This window comes from Thunnus thynnus, unplaced genomic scaffold (assembly GCF_963924715.1).
Source record: "Thunnus thynnus unplaced genomic scaffold, fThuThy2.1 SCAFFOLD_40, whole genome shotgun sequence".
NCBI classification, from domain to species: Eukaryota; Metazoa; Chordata; class Actinopteri; order Scombriformes; family Scombridae; genus Thunnus; species Thunnus thynnus.
The window spans coordinates 46,120-69,166 of record NW_027095916.1 but is presented as its reverse complement, the minus strand read 5'-3'; the positions used below and the strand labels follow the sequence as shown (position 1 = coordinate 69,166).

At 37.8% G+C, this 23,047-nt stretch overlaps 2 protein-coding genes across 2 annotated transcripts in view; one reads left to right on the top strand and one right to left on the bottom strand.

Moving 5' to 3' along the window:
* Positions 1–14,363, top strand: part of LOC137178785 (NACHT, LRR and PYD domains-containing protein 1 homolog) — a 109,546-nt gene extending 95,183 nt beyond the window's left edge. The window contains exons 4-8 of the mRNA XM_067584007.1: positions 11,345–11,522; positions 12,530–12,573; positions 12,697–12,767; positions 13,163–13,377; positions 13,475–14,363. Of these exons, the coding sequence (XP_067440108.1) occupies positions 11,345–11,522; positions 12,530–12,573; positions 12,697–12,767; positions 13,163–13,377; positions 13,475–13,734 (768 nt within the window). The 3' untranslated portion in view covers positions 13,735–14,363. The remainder of the gene's footprint in view (positions 1–11,344; positions 11,523–12,529; positions 12,574–12,696; positions 12,768–13,162; positions 13,378–13,474) is intronic.
* LOC137178782 (NACHT, LRR and PYD domains-containing protein 1b allele 2-like) overlaps positions 1–23,047 on the bottom strand; it is a 123,983-nt gene that overhangs the window by 76,961 nt on the left and 23,975 nt on the right. The window lies entirely within an intron of this gene.

Genomic DNA, 23,047 nt, shown 5'->3' with positions numbered 1-23,047 from the left:
TCTGCTGGAGTCGGAGATGATGGAGAAATAACAGTACTGGAAAATCCTCCTACTTCCCTGAAGTCACTGGTGTTCCTTTCCAATGAGTAATTTAAACAAAGGACATGTCGTTGACAGAAAAACTACAGTTTGTAGGCTATGCTACACACCTTAGTGAAGTTGGAAATATATTGACAGATTCAAACTTCCCGGTTCCATAACTCATAAGCGAAACTTTGTTAAAACACAAATGAGGCCTCTTTCCTACCATAGTAAGGTAAACAAGCTACAACCTAATTTTCATCAAAACGAGAAGACCCCCGAGCTGGACAAGTAGCATTAGTCTCTTTGTACAGCCGGCTGTGAGATGGGACCATCTAAAAAATGCAACGCTTAAACTTAAACTTTTTAAGTTTAACATGTTTCCTCACCTGTAAAAAGCCACCAGGCTTAATCCTTGGAGGAAACTCAAACTGTTGTTGTAAAGTATCCATCTGCCATCTAGTGGCTCTTCTTTTAATTTCCGTGTTTAACAGTTTGTTCTCAATTGATTGGTGAAATAAGTTATTATTACATTTTAATTAAATTATTTAAATTTGACCTTATGGCCTTAGTGCGATACATTCCCCCCAAAAAAGGCGGTTTTATCACACTTGATACCATGTAGGCTATCTTTTTAAAGAAGAATTTGAAAACATAGATGACAGTTGTCAAGGCATAAAACCAATGATCTGTTGATCTTTACAAATAAAGACTTGATAGTCAAACAGTAGCATAGCCATCAGTTAAAGAAAATCGTGACCTTAAGATCAAATCAAATTGTGATTTGCTCAAAGCCATGTGGATACACCAGAAGGCTTTTTGACTTGGATGAGAGGCGTTATTTTTGGCAACGAGCAAACACTGCATTTCAGTATAAGAGCCATATACCATCTGTGAAATATGGTGGTGGCGGTATCATGGTTGGAGCCTGTTTTGGTGCCTCTGGACTAGAACGGCTTGCAATCGTTGATGAAAAAACGAATTCTGAGTTGTACCGGCAAACCTTAAATAATCATCAGAAAAGACTCTAAAGAAGAGATAACAGCTTTAATCAGCAAGAACAGAAGAGGAAATATCATCTTTGGATATATTTTTTAAATCAAAGCAACTAGCTACCTGTCAACTGCTACCTGAAGAGTTATTTTGTGAAGACAAGAAGAGAAATTAAGGGCTCCTTCTAGGTGGTATTCTCTCTCTCCATGAACTGGTGTGATGGCAGCACAACCGACGTTTGTGGCAGCCTCTCCTAGTTCTGACTTTGCAGTGTCTTTGTCCATGTCTATGTCTATGTCTGTGTCATCGTGCGGAGTGCACATCATCATTTCTGACGTGTGTGCCAACTTTTGTGAGTTTTCGAGCATCCCAAGCCCCTCAAGAATGCAATGGCCTACTACAATGATAATACTTAAAGCTGCAAGCAGCGATGAACGGGCCCTCACCCTCGTCGGAGGGAGCGGCAGCTGTGGTGTCACTAATGGAGGCCTCTTTACATGGCTCTGAATTTTCAGGATTATCTGAAACTGTGTGAATTGGAAAAATATTATTGTCTGTGTGCAGTACGTGGCGCTGGAGATGACTTATTGGAAATTGTGTGTACATTTGATGAACTATGTGTCATTCAGGCCTCACTTCCTGTTGCCTATAGATAATACTACATAAGTGAAATAGTAATGCAACTAACATGGATATACATTTTCGTGAATACTGGTCATTGCATGTAGGAGATAATTATCACTTCCTGTGTCCACTATGTGGTGCTAGAGAACACCATGTTGCTGTACATCGTGTAGACCACACCATGTAAATTTCATGTAAATCAGATGATGTTTCTCATATAAGGCTGACCTCCTGTTGCCAGTAGGTGATGCTATGACTATGATTCAATATTTACATGTAGACGTGTTCAGGCCTGGACTCTTATTAAACATGAGAAATTTGGGGCAGATATGATGATAATGTAAAGTCAAGTTACAACAACTTCCTGTTTTATGGTGAATCGTGCAAATTGACCGACATGCCACGTCAAGTGCGTTCCATGAAAACTCAAAAGCTTGGCAGAGTTGAAGTCGCTCTGCTTAGTGCACCTATGCCCAAGACCCATAAAATATATAAATGTTCATCTCTTCTGATGCATATGCAAAGTTTCGTGAGTTTTTGAAAAAAAACAATAATTCCTTGCATTGCAATGGGGCCTTCACACTACTCGGTGATCAGGCCTTAATAAATAATGATGTGTCAGGTGAATCATCCTGAACTTCTGTGAATCCAAAAAAGTTCAAAGAATACTAACAGATGTGTCCTCGTTGAATCAAGAATAAAAAAGTCCTCAGCCAGTGTAGTGTATATGCAGACACTGAAGACAGTCATAAGTTTCTCACTGCAAGGTGAAGTCAGTGACTTTCAATATGCTGTTTCTCACTCTTTCACTTCCCTGTTTTTCTAACCACAACCAGTGTGACCTTCTATCTCAGCAGCTGCAGACGGACAGAAAGAGAAACTAAATGAGATTTGAAAAGAGAGTGTGGGAATGAACTCTTGTCTCTCTCACGGTGTTCCAATTGTATGATTGACTGATATTTTCAACTTTTCAAACATTAAATTTATCTGAAGAGACCCTTTCACCTTGTTACTACAAAACCTTTTTTCCTTTAATTTTTAAATACTGAATCTCTGTTGAGCTGGAAAAAACGTTGTGTATTCATGTACCACTTATTCAGGTGGTATTTTAAAATTACACAAGTTAAAGCTATTTAACAGTATAATATTCAATTAGTCAATAACAGGCAAACATATAAAATTGATCTGTACTCACTAATGCAGGGTAATCTGACTATAGTTAAAGTAAACTGGTAACTCTGTGTATTTTCATTTTTATTTAGTTGGTAAAAGCACAAAAAGTATTTTTGATCTATAATCTCTTAGGTAATTATAAAAATACTGGCATTAGATCCTAAGATGTTGGAAATTTCAGCAGAATTCACATTGGAAACCTCATTTGGTGTTGTGAAGTGCAGCCTCACAGAGCTGCTTAACTGTAGACTCTAACCCTTCCTTTCTTGTTGAATTAATTATCTTTTTTTTATAATTTAATATTAGTTTTGATGTCAGTAAAGCATTCATTTATTTTTTTTTAAATTTCATCTCATTCATTGCACTTACATAAAAAGGATTTCTTTTCTCTTTTTGTGAAGTTGAATTGTATTCTTTGCTTTCCAGCACATTCACATACATTCATGTGTTACTCAAGCATGTTTCATTGAAATTACCTCCCCATGACTGTAATAAGAGAAGTAAGATCAACGGATGCAACATCTTGTTAGTCTGAAAACTGAAAGGAAAGATTTGTACCTATTAAGATTATACAAATCAAAGATACAGTAAGTGTTTGCTTAGTGGAAAATGACATGGAGAAGAAATCTTCAAACAAGTACAGTAATAATGTTTATAAAGATTATTGCTTTGACTCTTCTGTTTCTCTAGATTTCTTCTTTGTGTCTCTCAGAGCCTTGCAGGGCGTGTTGTCAAGTGTGACTTCCTGTGTAACTAAACCACAGAGGAAATTAAGAATGAGAGAAGAACTGGTCTTGTGTGGATTACTGGTAATTACGTGACAATACATGCATGTTGGGATTGTAATATGCATGCATTCAGTTTCAGAGTGAGGCACCACAGCTTCTCTGCACCAACCACAATACGAATATACAGTTCTGAACGTCCATGTCTGAAGTATAAAGGATACATTTTCCTCTGTTATTTTGGGTCTATTTTGTCTTGTGTTTTGAAGTTCTTTATTTTAGGAATCTCATATTGAAAAAGCTGCAGATGTGGAGGGTACACACTTGATTTTGTCTAACTCAGGCTATTGAACCTTCATTCTACCCAAAGTAGAATCTAACAATGCAGTTTTTCATAAAACAGGGACTGAGTATTTGACTCCCATCACTTACATTTAAGTCTGGCAGTACTTCAGGGCAAGTATGAACAGGAGGAACAATCACAGAGACCAATAACTATTTCAGTGTACATATGGGCTTGTGAGTTTTCTGCTGAGAATTACTGTCACACCAGCTGTTTGAAATTACACACCATTTTAATGACGAATTTTGAGTTGCCCCAAAGTGCAACGTGACAATGGAAAAAAATGAGAGTAATCTCCAAAGTTGGACATGTGAGATTTTCACTGGATAGCAACATTAAGAGTCTCCGCTGTAAAATCAGTAACAGTAAAGGTCTAATCTTCACTTCACCTACGATTTAAAAGAAGAAATTTTGACATTCAGATTAACTTTATCAGTCCTCTCTCCATGGTTTAAAGTTTATTATTAACAAATGCAATATATGTATAGACAATAAACCTGTATGCTGGCCTCTATTTTTATTTAATCACATCTGTTTTCTGAATGATATATTGGATGTTAAGGGAGATTTTCTTAGATATGAATGTTTAATTTCAAAATATGGGTATGTATGTACAAGGTATTGCTATATGCGTATATGTGTATATATATGTATATATATGGTAGGTCTGTTGTTTCTGTTCTTGTTTGTGATGTAAGTTATGCTATTTTTTGTGTGTGTGTCTGAGCATTGTGTATGTGTTTTATGTCTGATAAAACAAGAAAAAAAACAAATGCAATAAAATATTGAATTAAGGTAAATGTTATATTGTTTTATTTACGTACTGTTGGTAAGCAAAATAATACTTCTTCCACCACTGTTAAAGTATGAAATTAAAGTCAAAGGAGTTCGTCATTTCCTATAAAAGGTTTGTATAGAAAATACAATCACACTTTTAAATGTATGAATAATCCAACATTTTTAAGTCAATTTTAAATAGATTATAATGATATAATGCCTCATAAAAAACAGAGAATTATTTTTTGAATGCAAAATGTAGTCTGCACATTGTTTTACCAGTCATAGCTTCAACATTTTTAAGATAATGAAATGGTGACATATCCAACATACAAATTTCATTTGCAATATATATATATATATATATATATATATATATATATTGTCTATATTTAGACCTTGTAAAGTTTTACCATACATGCAATGTAACCACATTCTCAACCTGGATTAACCTACAGACTCAGAGATATCAACAGTGTAAAATTCACATTAGTGACAATTAATAGCAAATATTGCTCAATAGTGCCCAAGTCTACATCTCTGTACCACAGCATATGTAATTGAAGCTTGATTTAACAATGAAAAATACTACTGGAGGTTTCTTTACATGGCTCTGAATTGTCAGTCTTATCAGACACTGTGTGAATGGGTAAAATATTATTTCCTGTGTGCAGTATTTGGAGCTGATAATGACATATTGGAAATTGTGTATACATTTGATGAACTATGTTATTTAGGATTCACTCCCTGTTTCCTGTAGACAATACTACAAAAGCGATAAAATAATGCAGCAATACATTAACCAGAGGGCAACTAACATGTATAAACATTTTCACAAATATTGGACATTGCATGTAGGAGATAACTGTCACTTCATGTGTCCACTATGTGGCGCTAGAGAACACCCACTAATTATACATCATGTTCCTGTATATCATGTTTAGACCATACAATGTAAATTTAATCTAAATCAGATGTTTGTCACGTAACATTGATTTCCTGTTGTCAGTAGGTGGCGCTATGACTATGACTGACTCAATATTAACAAGTAGATGTTTTCAGGCTTGGACTTTTACAAAACATGAGAAATTTGGGGCAGATTGGACGATGCAAAGAGGAGTTACAACAACTTCCTGTTTAATGCCCCAAACATGTTTAGAGCAAAATTGACTGGCATGCCACGCCAAGGGCGTTCCATGCAAGCTGAAAAGCTTTGCAATTTAGCATGGCAAAGGTCTTTAGATGTCACCTACCAAATTTGAAGTTGCTGGGGTTAAATCTCTAGGAGGAGTTTGTTAAAGTACAACGCCTCTCAATGGCTTCACTTTGTGAAAAAAAAATGCAAAGTAGATTCAAAATGGCTGACTTCCTGTTGGACTTAGGGTATGGCTCCAGGAGGCTTTTTTAAGTCTGGAGATGGTACATCTGTCTATCAAATTTCATACATCTACGTCTAATTTAAAGGTGGGGGTTTTGACTTTGAAATTTTCTAGGGGGAGCCCTGGAGCCATTTTACCATATTTGTTAACATGTATAATGTGTTTCAAAAGAAACTTGATTTTCCTTTACATGGACTTTAATGTGTTTGTCTCATTTCTTTAATTGAGTTCCTTTTATCTAGTTTTAACACAACGTTTTAGGTCATATATATGCAGAAACAGAGAAAACTCTAACACAAGCTTTCAAGCACCATTGTACATTTCCTGTAGACATACCCTTACCATAACCACTACTTACCTAACCCAAACTGTGCCTTCATTTTAAACAAGTCTTCACCCCAAAATGAATGATTTACATTATGAGGACTTTTTTTGTCCCCAAAGGAGAGGCGAGTCCCCACATGAGACTGTTTAAACACATTTATGACCCAAAAACATGATCAATACCTGAGACACACACACACACACACACACACACACACACACACGTTTAGCGTTAAACTGTCTTTGCTGTTGTTTTCCAGTTTCATCATTAATCGAGTCAAAGCACTTTGGAAACTTTAACTAACTAACGTTAACAAAGTCTTAGCTAATGTCTTATCGTAGTATTGGTGACTCTACAGAGGAAGCAGGACGATGAAAGTGAAAGTTAAAAAGAAGCAGTACAGTTTGAAAAAGTTTAACCTACCGTTATAAAAAAAAAGCTTGTCGCCCCCCCAGTTAAGATGTTTTGATGACGACGATGATGATGATGATGAGAAAATGAGTTTTTCCTCTAAATTAATTGCGGTGGAAAGAAAACTTGACGGACGTCTCTCTCTCTCTCCTCCGTCAGTGTTTCATTATCCGGGACGGTTTGACTTCAGTGTTCACCAATATTCATCAGGGTTAATTGTGGGAGTGAAAGGGGGTGAGGGGATATGAGGTTCGTCCACGTGCGTACATTTTCAATTTGATTGTGATTTATAAAAGAGACAAATATGTGCATTCATGTGTACACACAGCTTTATAAATCTCATTGTTTTTTGGTGTACGCCATTTTTGGCTGTTTTACACACATACATTTTTGGTTTGGAGCCTACACACTGTTTTATAAATGAGGCACCAGGTGTAGCTCCTTTATGCTCCTCTATATATACCAGGCAGGGAAAGACACTGCTCCTCACACCTGACTTAATGTGAGGTATTTATTCTGGCTTTTCTTCCTTTTTATTTGTATGCATTGGGGTCCTGTTTATGATTTAGAGGGTTGACTGATTGTTTAAATGTTGTAGGCCAGATTTACCCTTGACTGCCAGCACACTCCCTGGGTAGTTTGTGACTGATGACAAAGGTATGTAGGATATTGTATTGACCCAACTGAGTCACCTGTATGTCACAGGATGTTTTTATGCAGAGGTAAATACCTGATCCTGCCCTAAAGAGAGAATTGATTGAACCTATGTCGTCACTGCTGAGGTCAAACTTGTAAAATTAACCTTTAATACCCATTTAGTGGCTCTGGTTAGTATGTAATTGGTCGTTTCTTTTGTTTTCTTGCAGTGCTGACTGCTGTTTTGTCTATAGGTTTTATCTTTAGTTTATTTCAGTGATGGTTTCAAGAGGGTTTTTTGTTTCTTTTAAAGATTCTTTAATGTGTGTGCTTCCCATCTGCCCACCCTAATTTGTGACTTTTCTCTGTGTCCTATAGGCCAGAGCTTAATCCAGGAAGGGGGTCATGGGGCTGTTCGAGCCGGTGCCTAGTACGCTGATTAAACCACTGCTTCTTTTGCATTCCATTGAGTTTTTTGTTTATTTGTGCATGTTGTAAAAATGGACTTTTGTGGTAGCTGGGTATTGGAAAAGCCTCTGCATTGGCACACCAGTTAAAGTGGGGACCAGGACCAGGAATGAGAGCTATTCAATAGTTCATTGTCTTGTCCACAGGTTTAAAATGAATAGTTGACTGTCAGATGATGATGATGATGATGATTTAAAGGCTAAAAAAGGCAGATGAAACAATAATCAGCAAACAAAGGTTCTAGTAAATCTTAATCTAAATGATAATCAGTACACAAAAGGTCCTTTAATACTTTAAATCTTAACTCATTTGGTCATTAAACAAAGAAACCGCAATAACTACAACAAATATCTTCAACTTACTAAAAGAATGCACCTGATGCACAGTCAACTGGAGAAGGTAGCTAATAACATACAGGTCACCATGCTGCAGCAAGACAAAGGAAGAGACTGAGCAAGGCCTGAGCAAGGCTTTTATCACTTCAGGTGTGGCCCGTTAGGCTGAAGCTAAGTCCCGCCCACCTAGGTCTGGGCAGAAAGGAAGATTTTCTACACATGTAATGTCACCAACCTTCTGTTGCATTGGTGAAAATAATGGATCATCATCAGTTTACAGAGAATCAAATAAGATAGGTATCTTAAACCACACATTTTTATTGACAGTTTACACATCTTTGGAGTGTGGGAGGAAACCGGAGAACCCAGAGGAAGCCCACACAGTCATGGGGAGAACAGCAAAAAAAGCCCCCCCCCCCAAAAAAAAAATAATACACTAAAATATAGTTTGTGTATTTGACTTAAATACAGTAACTCAATAGTGAAGTTAAATATCCTCAACACCCAACAGCGTAGTAGAATATCAGGCTACCAATATGGGTTGTTTCTTGAAAATTCATCTGTACTCTGAAAAAAATATTCACAATTATTTTTGTCCAGGTTCTAAATAACAGGTGAAGAAATAAGAAAAACTGGAATGGCCCAAATAATTACGTATAGCAAAGGTTTGACTAAAATCATTTCCTGTTGAGAAATTCTTACCTCATCTCTTCAGATGTTGTTTTTCTCCATGGCAGCTGAACACAGATAGTGTTGGAGTTGTAGTATTTCAGTTTTTCTATAGTAGAAATGAAGTTTCTTAAGTCGATGCTTAAGTTTTTCCTTTATGATACATCTGAAAGGCTGCATATAGAGTCATAGCAGGTGTTCAGAATGAGATGTCATAATTAGACCTCAGAAGGTTCACTTTTTTATTGAGACAAGTAATACAACACTTTGTCACGTGACATGATCAGACTTAAACCTTTTATATACATTACAATAGACTGTATGCTTTCTATTCATATATAAAGATTTAAGTGCAAAAAACACAACTGCAGACAACACTAATAGCCCAACATGGAGTTTCATATTACAGCAGAATATTAAGGCCACGATGAGGGGAAGAAAATCTGAGATTTCTCTCTCCTCTCTTCCATGTCATGTCATCAATTTGCTTACGTTCTGTCTTGTTATGTCTTGTATCACTGTTTTGTCTCATCTCACTAAATAGGAAAAAGAAAAAAAAAGAAAATCCATCCCTTCTAATATTCAAAATGATTTTTGTCCAAGCTTTAGACAAAAGATGAGAAAATGAAAGTAAAACTGGGATGAGAGATAACATGTCTTTATATTGTTATCTCACTACCTTGTTATTGAATTATTGACCATGCATACAAATAAAAAGGAAGAAAAGCCAGAATAAATACCTCACATTAAGTCAGGTGTGAGGAGCAGTGTCTTTCCCTGCCTGGTATATATAGAGGAGCATAAAGGAGCTACACCTGGTGCCTCATTTATAAAACAGTGTGTAGGATCCAAACCAAAAATGTATGTGTGTAAAAAAGCCAAAAATGGCGTACACCAAAAAACAATGAGATTTATAAAGCTGTGTGTACACATGAATGCACATATTTGTCTCTTTTATAAATCACAATCAAATTGAAAATGTACGCACGTGGACGAACCTCATATCCCCTCACCCCCTTTCACTCCCACAATTAACCCTGATGAATATTGGTGAACACTGAAGTCAAACCGTCCCGGATAATGAAACACTGACGGAGGAGAGAGAGAGAGACGTCCGTCAAGTTTTCTTTCCACCGCAATTAATTTAGAGGAAAAACTCATTTTCTCATCATCATCATCATCATCATCATCGTCATCAAAACATCTTAACGGGGGGGGCGACAAGCTTTTTTTTATAACGGTAGGTTAAACTTTTTCAAACTGTACTGCTTCTTTTTAACTTTCACTTTCATCGTCCTGCTTCCTCTGAAGAGTTACCAATACTACGATAAGACATTAGCTAACACTTTGTTAACGTTAGTTAGTTAAAGTTTCCAAAGTGCTTTGACTCGATTAATGATGAAACTGGAAAACAACAGCAAAGACAGTTTAACGCTAAACGTGTGTGTGTGTGTGTGTGTGTGTGTGTGTGTGTGTGTGTGTGTCTCAGGTATCGATCATGTTTTTGGGTCATAAATGTGTTTAAACAGTCACATGTGGGGACTCGCCTCTCTTTTGGGGACAAAAAAAGTCCTCATAATGTAAATCATTCATTTTGGGGTGAAGACTTGTTTAAAATGAAGGCACAGTTTGGGTTAGGTAAGTAGTGGTTATGGTAAGGGTATGTCTACAGGAAATGTACAATGGTGCTTGAAAGCTTGTGTTAGAGTTTTCTCTGTTTCTGCATATATATGACCTAAAACGTTGTTGTGTTAAAACTAGATAAAAGGAACTCAATTAAAGAAATGAGACAAACACATTAAAGTCCATGTAAAGGAAAATCAAGTTTCTTTTGAAACACATTATACATGTTAATAAATATTTGCTGAAAACATTTAAAAAGACTGAACTATGTAGTACTAAATTATGGAGTTAGACTGTTAAACTGCTTTTCACCATTTCTGTGTTCAGGATGTTTTGGGTGGGCCTGAAATGGTGGCTCTATGACATAGAGGGGTGACTAATGACCCTTCCACTAACACTATATAGCACTAGAGCGCCTTAGCATCATCTGGGTATTTAGTCTGTTGTTTATTTGTTTATTTGTTTTGATTCATATCATACTATATACTATACTATATTATATTATAGACTTTTTTTATTCAAGTTTGATGGTTAATAGGTGGAAAGAGTTTTTAAACCAGAAATTTCACAGCTGCTGTTGAAGCAATAAGAACATGTGATCAGGTGGCTCGTTCCTACTTTTGGCAGCACAGTGTCAGAAAGAGTTGGAGACATGCAATAAATCACAATTACTAATAACCAGTTTATACAAATAAATGAAATGAATCACACTTTGTCTTATTTTGTGTAATATAATAATATTAGTTGTTATAATACTCACATGATTTAAATGTTAACATTGATGCAGAGACATCAGTGTTTTATATTACATAAATGCCCTCTGATCATTTTGAATCCATCAGGACGTTACAATGACACCAGTAAAGGAGAAGCTTTTGGAAACACTGGAAGAATTCAGTCTCACTGAGAAATTCACGGGGCTCCTGCAGGACCCTCCACTGAGAGGCTCCCAAAGACTTGGAAAAAGTAGAAAGACGGATCTGGTGCAGAGTTTGTCAGACACCAGCTCAGGATCCAAAGGTAAGTTGTGTGAAAAAAAGAAATAAATTCCAATATCAAACATTTGATATGCAGAGTGGGGTCTTATTCTACTTTAATGTTACTCTTTTTTATTTCATCATTCAAAATACATTTTGGACAGTCAGGCAGCCATTTGAATATGTGTTTGTTTTGATTGTTATAGATGCCATTAACACAAGCAAAGATACTTACTGTATGCTGTATAGTCACTGTAGTCAATGACTGTAGATCAGTCACTGGTTTTAAATTGTCCACAGCAACAACAAGCCAAAAGTAAACTCAGAATAACTAGACTCCTACATATAGCATAGTTTCCAAAATGACATCTGCTGTTTGAAGAAGCGAGATCTTTTCAAAAGGTTTCTTCTCTCAAGTTAGCAAAAAACAAAAAAAAAACACAAGCAGCTTCCTAAAAGTCTACTGGTTAAGGTTCATACCACATAAGTGTAATGGACTGGTTTTATTGCAGTCTGTTGCATGTCATAACTCACTCTGTCTGCTCATATTCTGTCTGCTTCTTGTCTGTTCAATCGAGGTGAAAATACAAAAAAAACAAACAAAAAAACAATTATATTATTAATAATACAAAACTAAAAACGACACTATGTAGCATTACAGCAACATCAACTCCCATTACTTTACATATTTGATGTTGGTCACTATTCAGTTGTTTACTGTAATGTCTGTATATACAAAACAAATAAAGTTATATGATTTTTCCTGTATTTTTATTGTATAATCTTTCCCTCTCATGAGGAATTGTCATTTCATTAGCTACATGTAGCTAGCTTGTACATTGTACATAACAGAAGTCCTGTGAAGCGCTGCCACTTTTCCTCAACTTAGACTTTACTCGGCAGTAAGTCCTGCATAACATATTGATCTCATATAGGAGCAGCGCTACGTAGCACATAGTGCTAAAGCAGCAAAATATCTGGAAAGTTACTATATGATTCCATTTATAAATATAACATCATTTAAAACATTGTCTGATGTGTTTTAACAAGGGCCCTCAGGAAGCTCGGAGTTTGAGGCTCATGGAAGCATTACGGTAATCCCTTTCATTCATTCATCTGCTCACTTGTTTATTTGTTCATTTGTGTGACGTTGTAAAATTAGTGATTAAACAGGAAGAAATCCACTTATTTACAAATGTGACTGTCCTCTGATGCAGGACTCCAGTGACTGGACTACAGTTGAACCTGAAGTGATCAGAACAGATACAGATGAGGCTCCAACTTACAGGTAAAAATAACATCTTCAATATTGTGTCACAACAAACTGGAACCATTGAAAAAAGCTTAGTCTTGATATTTTTCAGGATCTTTTTCATGCCGTATTACAGTAATTGTGGTAATGCTACATTTAACTGGCAATAAAATGAAGGCAGCTACTGGTTAAATTTACATTTACTCCATTGAGTCCCTTCAGTGTTTTTAACTGACAGTTGTTTTATCTTGTCTCATTCTATCATTTTAATTTTTTTAGTTTTTCTTGTTTTATCATAAATGTTATGATTCTCAGCTTTTATGTCAAGCACTTTGTGTTGCATTTTATGCATGAATTGTACTACATAAACACACTTTCTTATTATTATGAAGTATTTTGTGCATATACAAGGACTCATTTCTCTTTTTCAGCCTACAGTCTGAAGCAGGAAAGTTTGAATGCAGTGTCTCAGACCTGCGATGGGTCTGTGAAGAAAAGGTCAGCTTTAAGTACCAGTTCTGCTCTTGGGAAGAACACGTGGAGAGAATGAAAAGCTTACAATACATGCCTGCAGGTCCCCTACTGAACATCAAAGTCACTGCTGGGAAGTTAAATGAAGTGCACCTGCCACACTGGATCTGCACAGGTAAGTAGACATGAAGAAATAATGAAAGATGTATTTAAATGTATTCTGATACGATCCCTTTCTCCTCACTAAATGTGTGTGCTTGTATTTTGTGCAGATGACTCCACAATATTAGACAAGTTTGCTGTCCTACACATAGATGGCTGTGGAGATGTTGTTGAAGACGTGTCTGAGGTCACATCATCCCATGTCAAGTTATCTGAACCAAGTTTCTCTCTCAGAGGGGTTCTGATGTATCTTGGCTTTGCAGTGAAAACGAAGTGCAGCGTGTTAATATACTATAAACCAAACACAACACCCCTCAATCTACATGTGTATCTGATCCCACATGCTTGTACGCTAAAAAAGGTTATTTAATATCTTACTGTCACAAATTTTTAATATAATCAGACTTACAAAGTCTGCAACTGAGTATTACGGCCAGTGGTGAAAAAAAGTGAAATTGTGAGAATAGAGTTGTGACGTGGGAGGGGTCTCTGGTCACAGAAGGTTTTTTCCCCCTTTCAGTATAAAGATAAACCACTTAAAACATGAGACAGCGTAGTGGACACGTTTCCTGATGACCAAGTTATTCTCCTCAGATTTCTGTCAGCAGCTGAAGTTAATATTTGTTTGGAGGCTTATAGATCTCACTGACAAACAGAAACTTTTCAAATTAACATACGTTGAGATTTGATCTCTGCTCTCTTTGGCACAGCTGTCTGGACAAAACCAAGCGCTCAATGTGCTTCAGCAGCTGCTTCACAAGGTTACACAACTCAGAATTTATTCCATTGGTTCATTGTATTTTGACTGCTGGTGTGATACACTAAGTATTTCCTCACTGATGAAATATACTCTAACTTCATTTTTAATGAAGGCTGCTCTCACCTGTTTACTCATTAAATCACAATTCTACAGCAGAGTATTATATATTCAATAAAATATGCTTTTCAAATTTGCAGCTTTATTTTCATAACATGAACTTTTCCTCAATATCATGACTAATCTCACAGTTCATTTTTTCCCAACAGTGGCTCTAATACTATATTGTAAAAACCACCCTCGAAGCAGACTTCACAGCAGACACAAGTCCATCGGACAACACAGCAGACACAAGTCCATCGGACAACACAGCAGACATAGACAGAGCAGAAATTATCCCAAAGGTACAGTTTGTACTGTCTGTCATTTATCATTTATGTAGTGAATTGCTGGTATAATTTGTACTGTCTGTCAGTTTTTCCAATTCAGTCAGCCAACTCACATGGAGTAGATTATTAGTTAAATGTACAGCTTTAATGTTTAGCGTCTAGGCTCTGATGTTGTGACCCCTCACAAGGAAACATTGATCTCACACAGCAGGAAGTTGGGAGCGACGGTACAAACTTCCCTCCCAGGGGAAGATAGACTCAGAGCCTCCAGGTGGATGCTGGGGTGGAGGGCTTTGAAATGCTGTAGGCCTACAAACAGCAGCAATCAAACATAGCTTGTATGAGCGGTGTGGCAGCAGGAATGCAGCAAAAGTGTGAGCAGAGTACTGATGACTTAAGTACACCAACAAGAATATAAGGGTGCGTTTGATATATGTCACAGTGAGGGGAGTATGGCTTGTGAGTGGAGCAGCAACTTGAGTTGGGCTTCCTGAACTAGCTCGCAGACGTTGCTTCACTTATTTAGTGAATTGTGGTTCAGACATATTGTATGACAGAGAAAATAGGATCATTGCAAGGTGTGCAAATGGTGTGGTCACACATGGCCTTGTGCATTTTAACTATCTTTTATTTCAATTAGATAGATTTATTGTATTTGTGTTAATATTTGATTTTTTTAGATGTAACTGATCAACCATTTTGCTGCAGGGATTTAAACACTTACGTAGTTCTTTTTTGACCAAGTTAGAAATATTGTAGGTGTCAGAAATTTAAATCATCTTAAACTCAGATTTGCAACCAGGAAGCTGACATGGACGGTTTTTCCAACTTGGCTGCAGTTAAAAGCTGAACAATATGATGTAAATACGACATAAGACACAAGGAAATAATGGAAGTGAGGAACATGGATACAATGAAGGGAATTGACATTTAGACTCCTTTAATTGACAAATGTATTGACTTTTTGGTCACACATAAGCTACTTCTAGAAGGTTACCAATACTGCTTGGTGAATGTAGAGTCAGCTTTGCTTGCTGTGTTCAGAGTTTAGGAGAGATCAGCAGCCAGACAGAAATGTGAATGAACTGAGCATGTGCAAAACACTGTTCCTAATGACCAGACACTAATCAATTAGTTTTGTTTTTGTTGTGAGGGATTTAACTTGACTGTTTACTTTTGTCAGAAACTAACTCCTCCTCTACTTTTATGTCGTATTTTTTACACAGGAATTAACCCTCAGATATGACAGCAAAGGCCCAAATTTCTTTGAAGTGTTCATTGAAAATCCAGACAGAGAGTTCAACCTTAAACTCTTCTACAGTCCTAAAAAGGAGGGTAAACCAGTGTGGACCTGTAGAATTCGAAAAGGTCAGTGGTTATTAAACAATATTACCAACACTATATAAAAAAGATGCATTCTGTGACCTCTGTTAACTGAACTATTCTATATAATTAATGTCAATAAATAACAAGAGCTGAATCACCAACACCAATACACACTGAAAATGGATTTGTTGCTCTGTGGGTGTAATATTCTGGTTGTAGCTGTCTGATTTATGTGTTCACCTGCCATTTCATCAATATTTGTTTTGTTCTCTATTTCATTTCAGTTGACTTTCTAAATTCAGAAGGTAAGACACTGCATATATGTGCTGTCCATGATTTCAGATTTCAGTCATGTGTCATAAATATTTCACACATTAGCTGCAGATATTTCAACTAGAACAGAACCACTTGGAATTTCACCAATGTTTAAAATGTTTGTAGTTTTGAAACCAAATCGTAAGATCATCATGATATTATTGGAGCTCTGAAGTTGTTGTGTCAACTGGACCATGCTGTGGTGCTAAAGAGAGAGGGAGGTACATTGCAAAACATAAAAAGGCACTTCAATTTAAAAACATGCATGATTGCAAACATTGCATTTTGCTTCTTTAAATGTAAAGTTGACTGAAATACTGATAAATACAGATAAGGTAATTTTCTGTTTTTTTTTTTTTATTGTCAACAAATCTCATGTGCAGAGCCATAATAACAATGAATCGATCCTACTCACAAGTATTGTGTCAAGCGGTAACCTCCAGGGCTGTAAAATGAAGCCAATGCAGAAGTGCCAAAAACTGCAGTTCCTTGAATGGCCACTTGAGGCTGCAAAAGCGAGTCATTCCCTATAGACCGCCATGTTAAAATGCCCAACTTTACAGCTGAAATAAACATGTTTACAGCCTGGTATAAAAAACAATTTTGGTCTCTAAAGCTAATTTCCCCTTTCATGACAACTGTACGTGGGCTGAATTTTTTTATAACTCAACCGTTTAAATTTTATTAAGTCGTAAAGTAATGCATAATGAAGGACATGGCTGCTTTGAGTGACAGGTCTGCTAGCCGCTTGGTGGCTTGTTTCAGCCATTCCGCCCGCCTCTTTGCCCATTTTTGATTGGCTGGGAGTTAGGCAGCGTCACGTCCTGCCAAGATGGCGACGGCCGGAGCAGCTCACTTTGAGCTTCAAAACCGCTCTTCAGAAACCAACAGGTGGCGTCACGGTAACTACGTCATTTTTATACAGGCTATGGTCTGTATTCAAAGTGAGATATGTTATTCCTCTGTGGAGGAAGAGCAAATATAAGCACCTGTTCACCTGCATGCTGGCTGGTAAGAAAGAGACAGAGGGTGAGTGGGTCGCCATATTTTTTGTTAACCGCTGTTTTACACCTGATCGCTGTGATTATTTTGAGTATATTTTGTGCACGTTATAATAAGTTGATCCTTTTCATTAATAAAAATTATTAAACTAAGTTTTTGATCTCAGCAAATCTTTTTGGTAGCGTGTCAGACAAACAGCAAACAAGGCCCAACCTCAGCCTCTCAGCGACTTTTACTTTGTTGCCAGTAGTCGCTACATTTTTGTCAACAAAAAACAGCATTAAAAGAAACATCACCGGATGGCGCAGGGGCTCAAGGATTGATTGGAAGGGGATTAAACAAAGTGATCATCGGGGGTAAATGACTGAAGAAGGCACCGGCTGTCAACTAGTACAACTTCAGGAGCCGCAGTCAAAGCCAACCACAGAAGCCAGGTAGGCTTACCGGTGTTTGTGGTCTTAAACATCCAACCATACTTTTCACATTCCTCCAAAGGAAAAGGAATCTGACCTAGCTGAGAGGAAAGCAGAGGTGTCAGTGGACAGCACTCTGGTGTCAAGTGGTCTTACTGGGGCTGGTGATCACGACTGCAAACTTCCCATAGTTCCAGTGCAAGTTCAGTACAGAAAGGCGAGCAAGATTGTCACCACCTATGCTTTCTTGGACCAAGGAAGTACAGCAGTATTCTGTACAGAGGCTTTGATGCACAAGCTTGACCTCACAGGGAAGAAGGTACATATTCTTTTACAGACAATAGGCCAAGAGAAAGTTGTGAGCAGCCACATCGTGTCAGGACTGGAGGTAGCTGGCTTGAATGAGGAGCACTTCTGTGAACTGCCCAAGGCTTACACACAGGTGTGCATGCCTGTTCACAAGGGGAACGTTGCAAGACAGAGTGATCTTCAGAGATGGCCTCATTTAAAACATGTCAATTTGCCTGAGATTGAGGCAGGAATTGAGCTGTTGATAGGGACAAATGTTTCTAAGGCCTTGGAACCATTGCAAATCATACGCAGTGTTAATAATGGATCCTATGCAATAAGGACAATGCTGGGTTGGACTGTGAACGGACCACTGAAAGGAGACAGTGGAGATGCAATGGACTGTGAGCAGCCAGAGTTACAAGTGAACAGAGCGTCAGTTGTGTGTTTTGACAAACTTTGGCAGCAGCAATTTAAGGCAGATTTTCCTGAATGCAGCATGGATGAACAAATTGGCATGTCAAGAGAAGATCAAAAGTTTATGGAACTGGTCACAGACTCAGCAAAGCAAGTGAATGGCCACTATCAGATCAACTTACCTCTGAGGAAAAGGGACGTTAGCATGCCAAATAATAAGAAAATCATTGAGCAGCATGCTTTACACCTGAAGAAGAGGCTTCAGGAGGATTCCTCATTTCATGCTGATTATATGGCCTTCATGAATGACCTTGTTGCCAAAGGTTATGCTGAAAGGGTGCCTGAAGAGGATGTGGAACGTAGTGATGGCAAGGTCTGGTATATCCCGCACCATGGCGTCTACCATCCTACAAAAGGAAAGATCAGAGTGGTCTTTGACTGTGGAGCGAGTTTCCAGGGAACATCACTTAATACTCAGCTCCTACAGGGACCAGATCTTACAAGTTCACTGATAGGAGCGGTGACCAGATTCAGGAAAGAACCAGCGGTGATCATGGCAGATGTTGAATCCATGTTTCACCAGGTAAGAGTGCCACTGGAGGATGTTGATTTGCTGAGGTTCCTCTGGTGGCCTGATGGGGATTTAAATCAAGATCACGTCAACTTCAGGATGATGGTGCATCTCTTTGGAGCGACATCATCTCCCAGCTGTGCCAATTTTGCCCGCAGAAAATGTGCATAGGACAACAAAGAACAGTTCAGCCAGGAAGTGGTGGATAAGGTCCTACATTGCTTCTATGTTGATGACTGTCTTGTGTCAGTGGCTTCGGAGGAGGAAGCAGTGTCACTTTATCATGACCTCGTCTCCATCTGTGCTAAAGGTGGATTCCAGCTCACAAAGTGGATAAGCAACAGGCGTGATGTTCTGTCTGTGATACCTGAGAGCCACAGAGCTAAGGATATGAAAAGGTTGGACATGGACCAGTATGTGCTACTAGTAGAGAGAGTACTTGGTGTGGAATGGTGCATCAAGTCTGATACTTTTAAGTTCAAGATTGTGATCAAGGACAGACCACTCACCAGGAGAGGGATTCTCTCAACAGTTAGCTCCATCTATGATCCTCTTGGTATCTTGAGTCCTGTCATCCTGTCAGCGAAGAAGATCTTAAGGGATCTGTGCAGGAGAGCACTTGGCTGGGATGATGTCATACCTGAGTCGGTTGCTCAGGACTCGACAAGTTGGCTGGATGAACTTTGTCATTTGGAGAAATGTAACATCATGAGATGTCTGAACCCACTGGACTTTGGAGAAGTTACTACAGCACAGCTGCATCATTTCTGTGATGCAAGTGAAGAAGGCTATGGAGTAGTGACTTACCTGTTGTCACGAAATGCCCACTCTCAAGTTAACAGTGCCTTTGTTATGGGAAAGGCAAGGGTAGCTCCACTGAAGTCTGTTACCATCCCCCGAATGGAGCTTATTGCTGCCACCATGGCAAGTCGCATTGATGTTTTGTGGAGGAAAGAGCCGCACATGCATCTTCAGGATTCTGTGTTTTGGACGGACAGTGCTTCTGTGCTCAAGTACATCAGAAATGAGACTTCCAGATTCAGAGTCCTTGTTGCCAACCAAGTGTCAGAAATTCGCAAGGCCTCACACCCTTCTCAATGGAGGTATGTTGAAACTGCAAGCAATCCAGCCCATGTTGCCTCCAGGGGTGTGAAAGTAGATACATTTCTCAAGACTGCAACATGGGTGTCAGAACCTCATTTTCTCCTTCAACCTGAGAGTGAGTGGCCTGATGACCCTGATGACAAAAGTCTTTGGCGCTTAGATTGTAAAGGGAGATTTTGAATCAAGGTACATCAGTCCATGATGAGTAGCAGCAAGATAAATCCCACATGGAGTCCAGACACTGGTGGTGATGAGTCTGATAAGGCTGATGAGGTTGATGAAATGATGTACTGGTGAATCTGAGAAGATTAGGCGGTGGTGCGGTGGGCAAAACAGCACCATGAAAGCACTAAGACAGAGAGAGAGAAAACATGTTTAAACAGTTAGCCGCAATATGATAGTCTGACAATGAAGGTGTGTCACCGTGCTATTGGTTAGATCTGACCAGCTGATGTGAACAGCTGACATCTTAATTGACACCCAGGGGAATGACAGCAAGGACATAATGAGTGAGCATTTAATAACTTATGCTTTAATAACCCTCATTTATACCTTATGCAAATACTTACTCAAATACAATATCTTCATTTAAATGTTTTACCAGTTACTGTTGTGTATTTTTCAAGATATAAAAATATTTTTACCAGAATGCAATGTAAACATTGTTTACATTTTCATGGCATTTTGTTTAATTTACATTTTGTTTATTGTCTTTAATGTTTTTATAAATTGCAATAAAACATGTATGCCTATTTTTGTAGCTGTTGTAGCTTTGTTTTTGAATTTTACATCTGTAAAGTATGTATTCCTTCACCTAAACTTTTGTTGAGTTGATCTGACATAAAGACACTAATAGACACTAATCCACTGAAGGATTCATAAACAGGAAGAGCAAATCGAGGACAAATTAAGAGAAACAAGATCTGAGAGACAGATCCTGATTTTATATTAGCCAACTTTTTTTCTCAAGTGTTATGATCATTAAAAAAGTAGTTTGTTTTCTGTGTCAATAACATTAAAGAAGAACAATACAGTTGTTAAACAATTGCGATTTTCCCTAAATGTGTTACAGATGTGGGATCCTCAAGTGGAGCAACTGGTGGAGCGGCCTCGGTTGAAGGCAGGTTCACAGGTATTAACTCTGCCATTTTCTCATGAAATGACTTTTAATACTTTCAAGAAAAAAACAAACGTAACAGAACAGGCCTAAAAAGGCACTTCAATTTAAAAACATGCATGTTTGCAAACATTGCATTTTGCTTCTTTAAATGTAAAGTTGACTGAAATACTGTAATGGTGTAATATTCTGGTTGTAGCTGTCTGATTTATGTGTTCACCTGCCATTTCATCAATATTTGTTTTGTTCTCTATTTCATTTTAGTTAACTTTCTAAAATCTGGTGATTCAAAAGGTAAGACACTGCACTGCTGTCCATGATTTCAGATTTCAGTCATGTGTCATAAATATTTCACACATTAGCTGCAAATATTTCAACTAGAACAGAACCAATTGGAATTTCATCAATGTTAAAAATGTTTGTAGTTTTGAAACGAAATCATAAGAACATCATGATATTATTGTAGCACTTAAGTTGTTGTGTCAACTGGACCTTGCTGTGGTGCTAAAGAGAGAGGGGGGGTACATTGCAAAACATAAAAAGGCACTTCAATTTAAAAACATGCATGATTGCAAACATTGCATTTTGCTTCTTTAAATGTAAAGTTGACTGAAATACTGATAAATACAGATAAGGTGATTTTCTTTTTTTAAATTTTTTTTTTATTGTCAACAAATCTCATGTGCAGAGCCATAATAACAATGAATCAATCCTACTCACAAGTATTGTGTCTGTATCAAGCGGCAACCTCTGGGGCTGAAAAATGAAAGCAATGTGGAAGTGCCAAAAACTGCAGTTCCTTGAATGGCCACTTGAGGCTGCAAAAGCGAGTCATTCCCCATAGACCGCCATGTTAAAATGTCCAACTTTACAGCTGAAATAAACATGTTTACAGCCTGGTACAAAAAACAGTTTTGGTCTCTATAGTTAATTTCCCCTTTCATGACAACGGTACAAGGGGTGAATTTTTTTATAACTCAACCGTTTAAATTTTATTAAGTCGTAAAGTTATGCATAATGAAGGACATGGCTGCTTTGAGTGACAGGTCCGCCAGCCGCTAGGTGGCTTGTTTCAGCCATTCGGCCCGCCTCTTTGCCCATTTTTGATTGGCTGGGAGTTAGGCAGCGTCACATCCTGCCAAGATGGCGACGGCCAGAGCGGCTCACTTTGAGCTTCAAAACCGCTCTTCAGAAACCAACAGGTGGCGTCACGGTAACTACGTCATTTTTATACAGGCTATGGTCTGTATTCAAAGTGAGATATGTTATTCCTCTGTGGAGGAAGAGCAAATCAAGGACAAATTAAGAGAAACAAAATCTGAGAGACAGATCCTGATTTTATATTAGCCAACTTTTTTTTCTCAAGTGTTATGATCATTAAAAAAGCAGTTTGTTTTCTATGTCAATGACATTAAAGAAGAACAATACAGTTGTTAAACAATTACGATTTTCCCTAAATTTGTTACAGATGTGGGATCCTCAAGTGGAGCAACTGGTGGAGCAACCTCAGCTCAAGGCATGTCCACAGGTATTAACTCTGCCATTTTCTCATGAAATGACTTTTAATACTTACAAGAAAAAAACAAATGAAACAGAACAGGCCTAATTTGATCAAGGGTTAGAAATGTTACAGTGGCTGCATGAGATTTGAGGACTTTAAAAATGGTGTTTGGAGAATGAATGAAATTCAACAAATCTCATGTGCAGAGCCACAATAACAATGAATCGATCCTACTCACAAGTATTGTGTCTGTATCAAGCGGCAATCTCTGGGGCTTAAAAGGGGGAAGTGCCAAAAACTGCAGTTCCTTGAATGGCCACTTGAGGCTGCAAAAGCGAGTCATTCCCCATAGACCGCCATGTTAAAATGTCCAACTTTACAGCTGAAATAAACATGTTTACAGCCTGGTACAAAAAGCAGTTTTGGTCTCTATAGTTAATTTCCCCTTTCATGACAACTGTATGGAGGGTGAATTTTTTTATA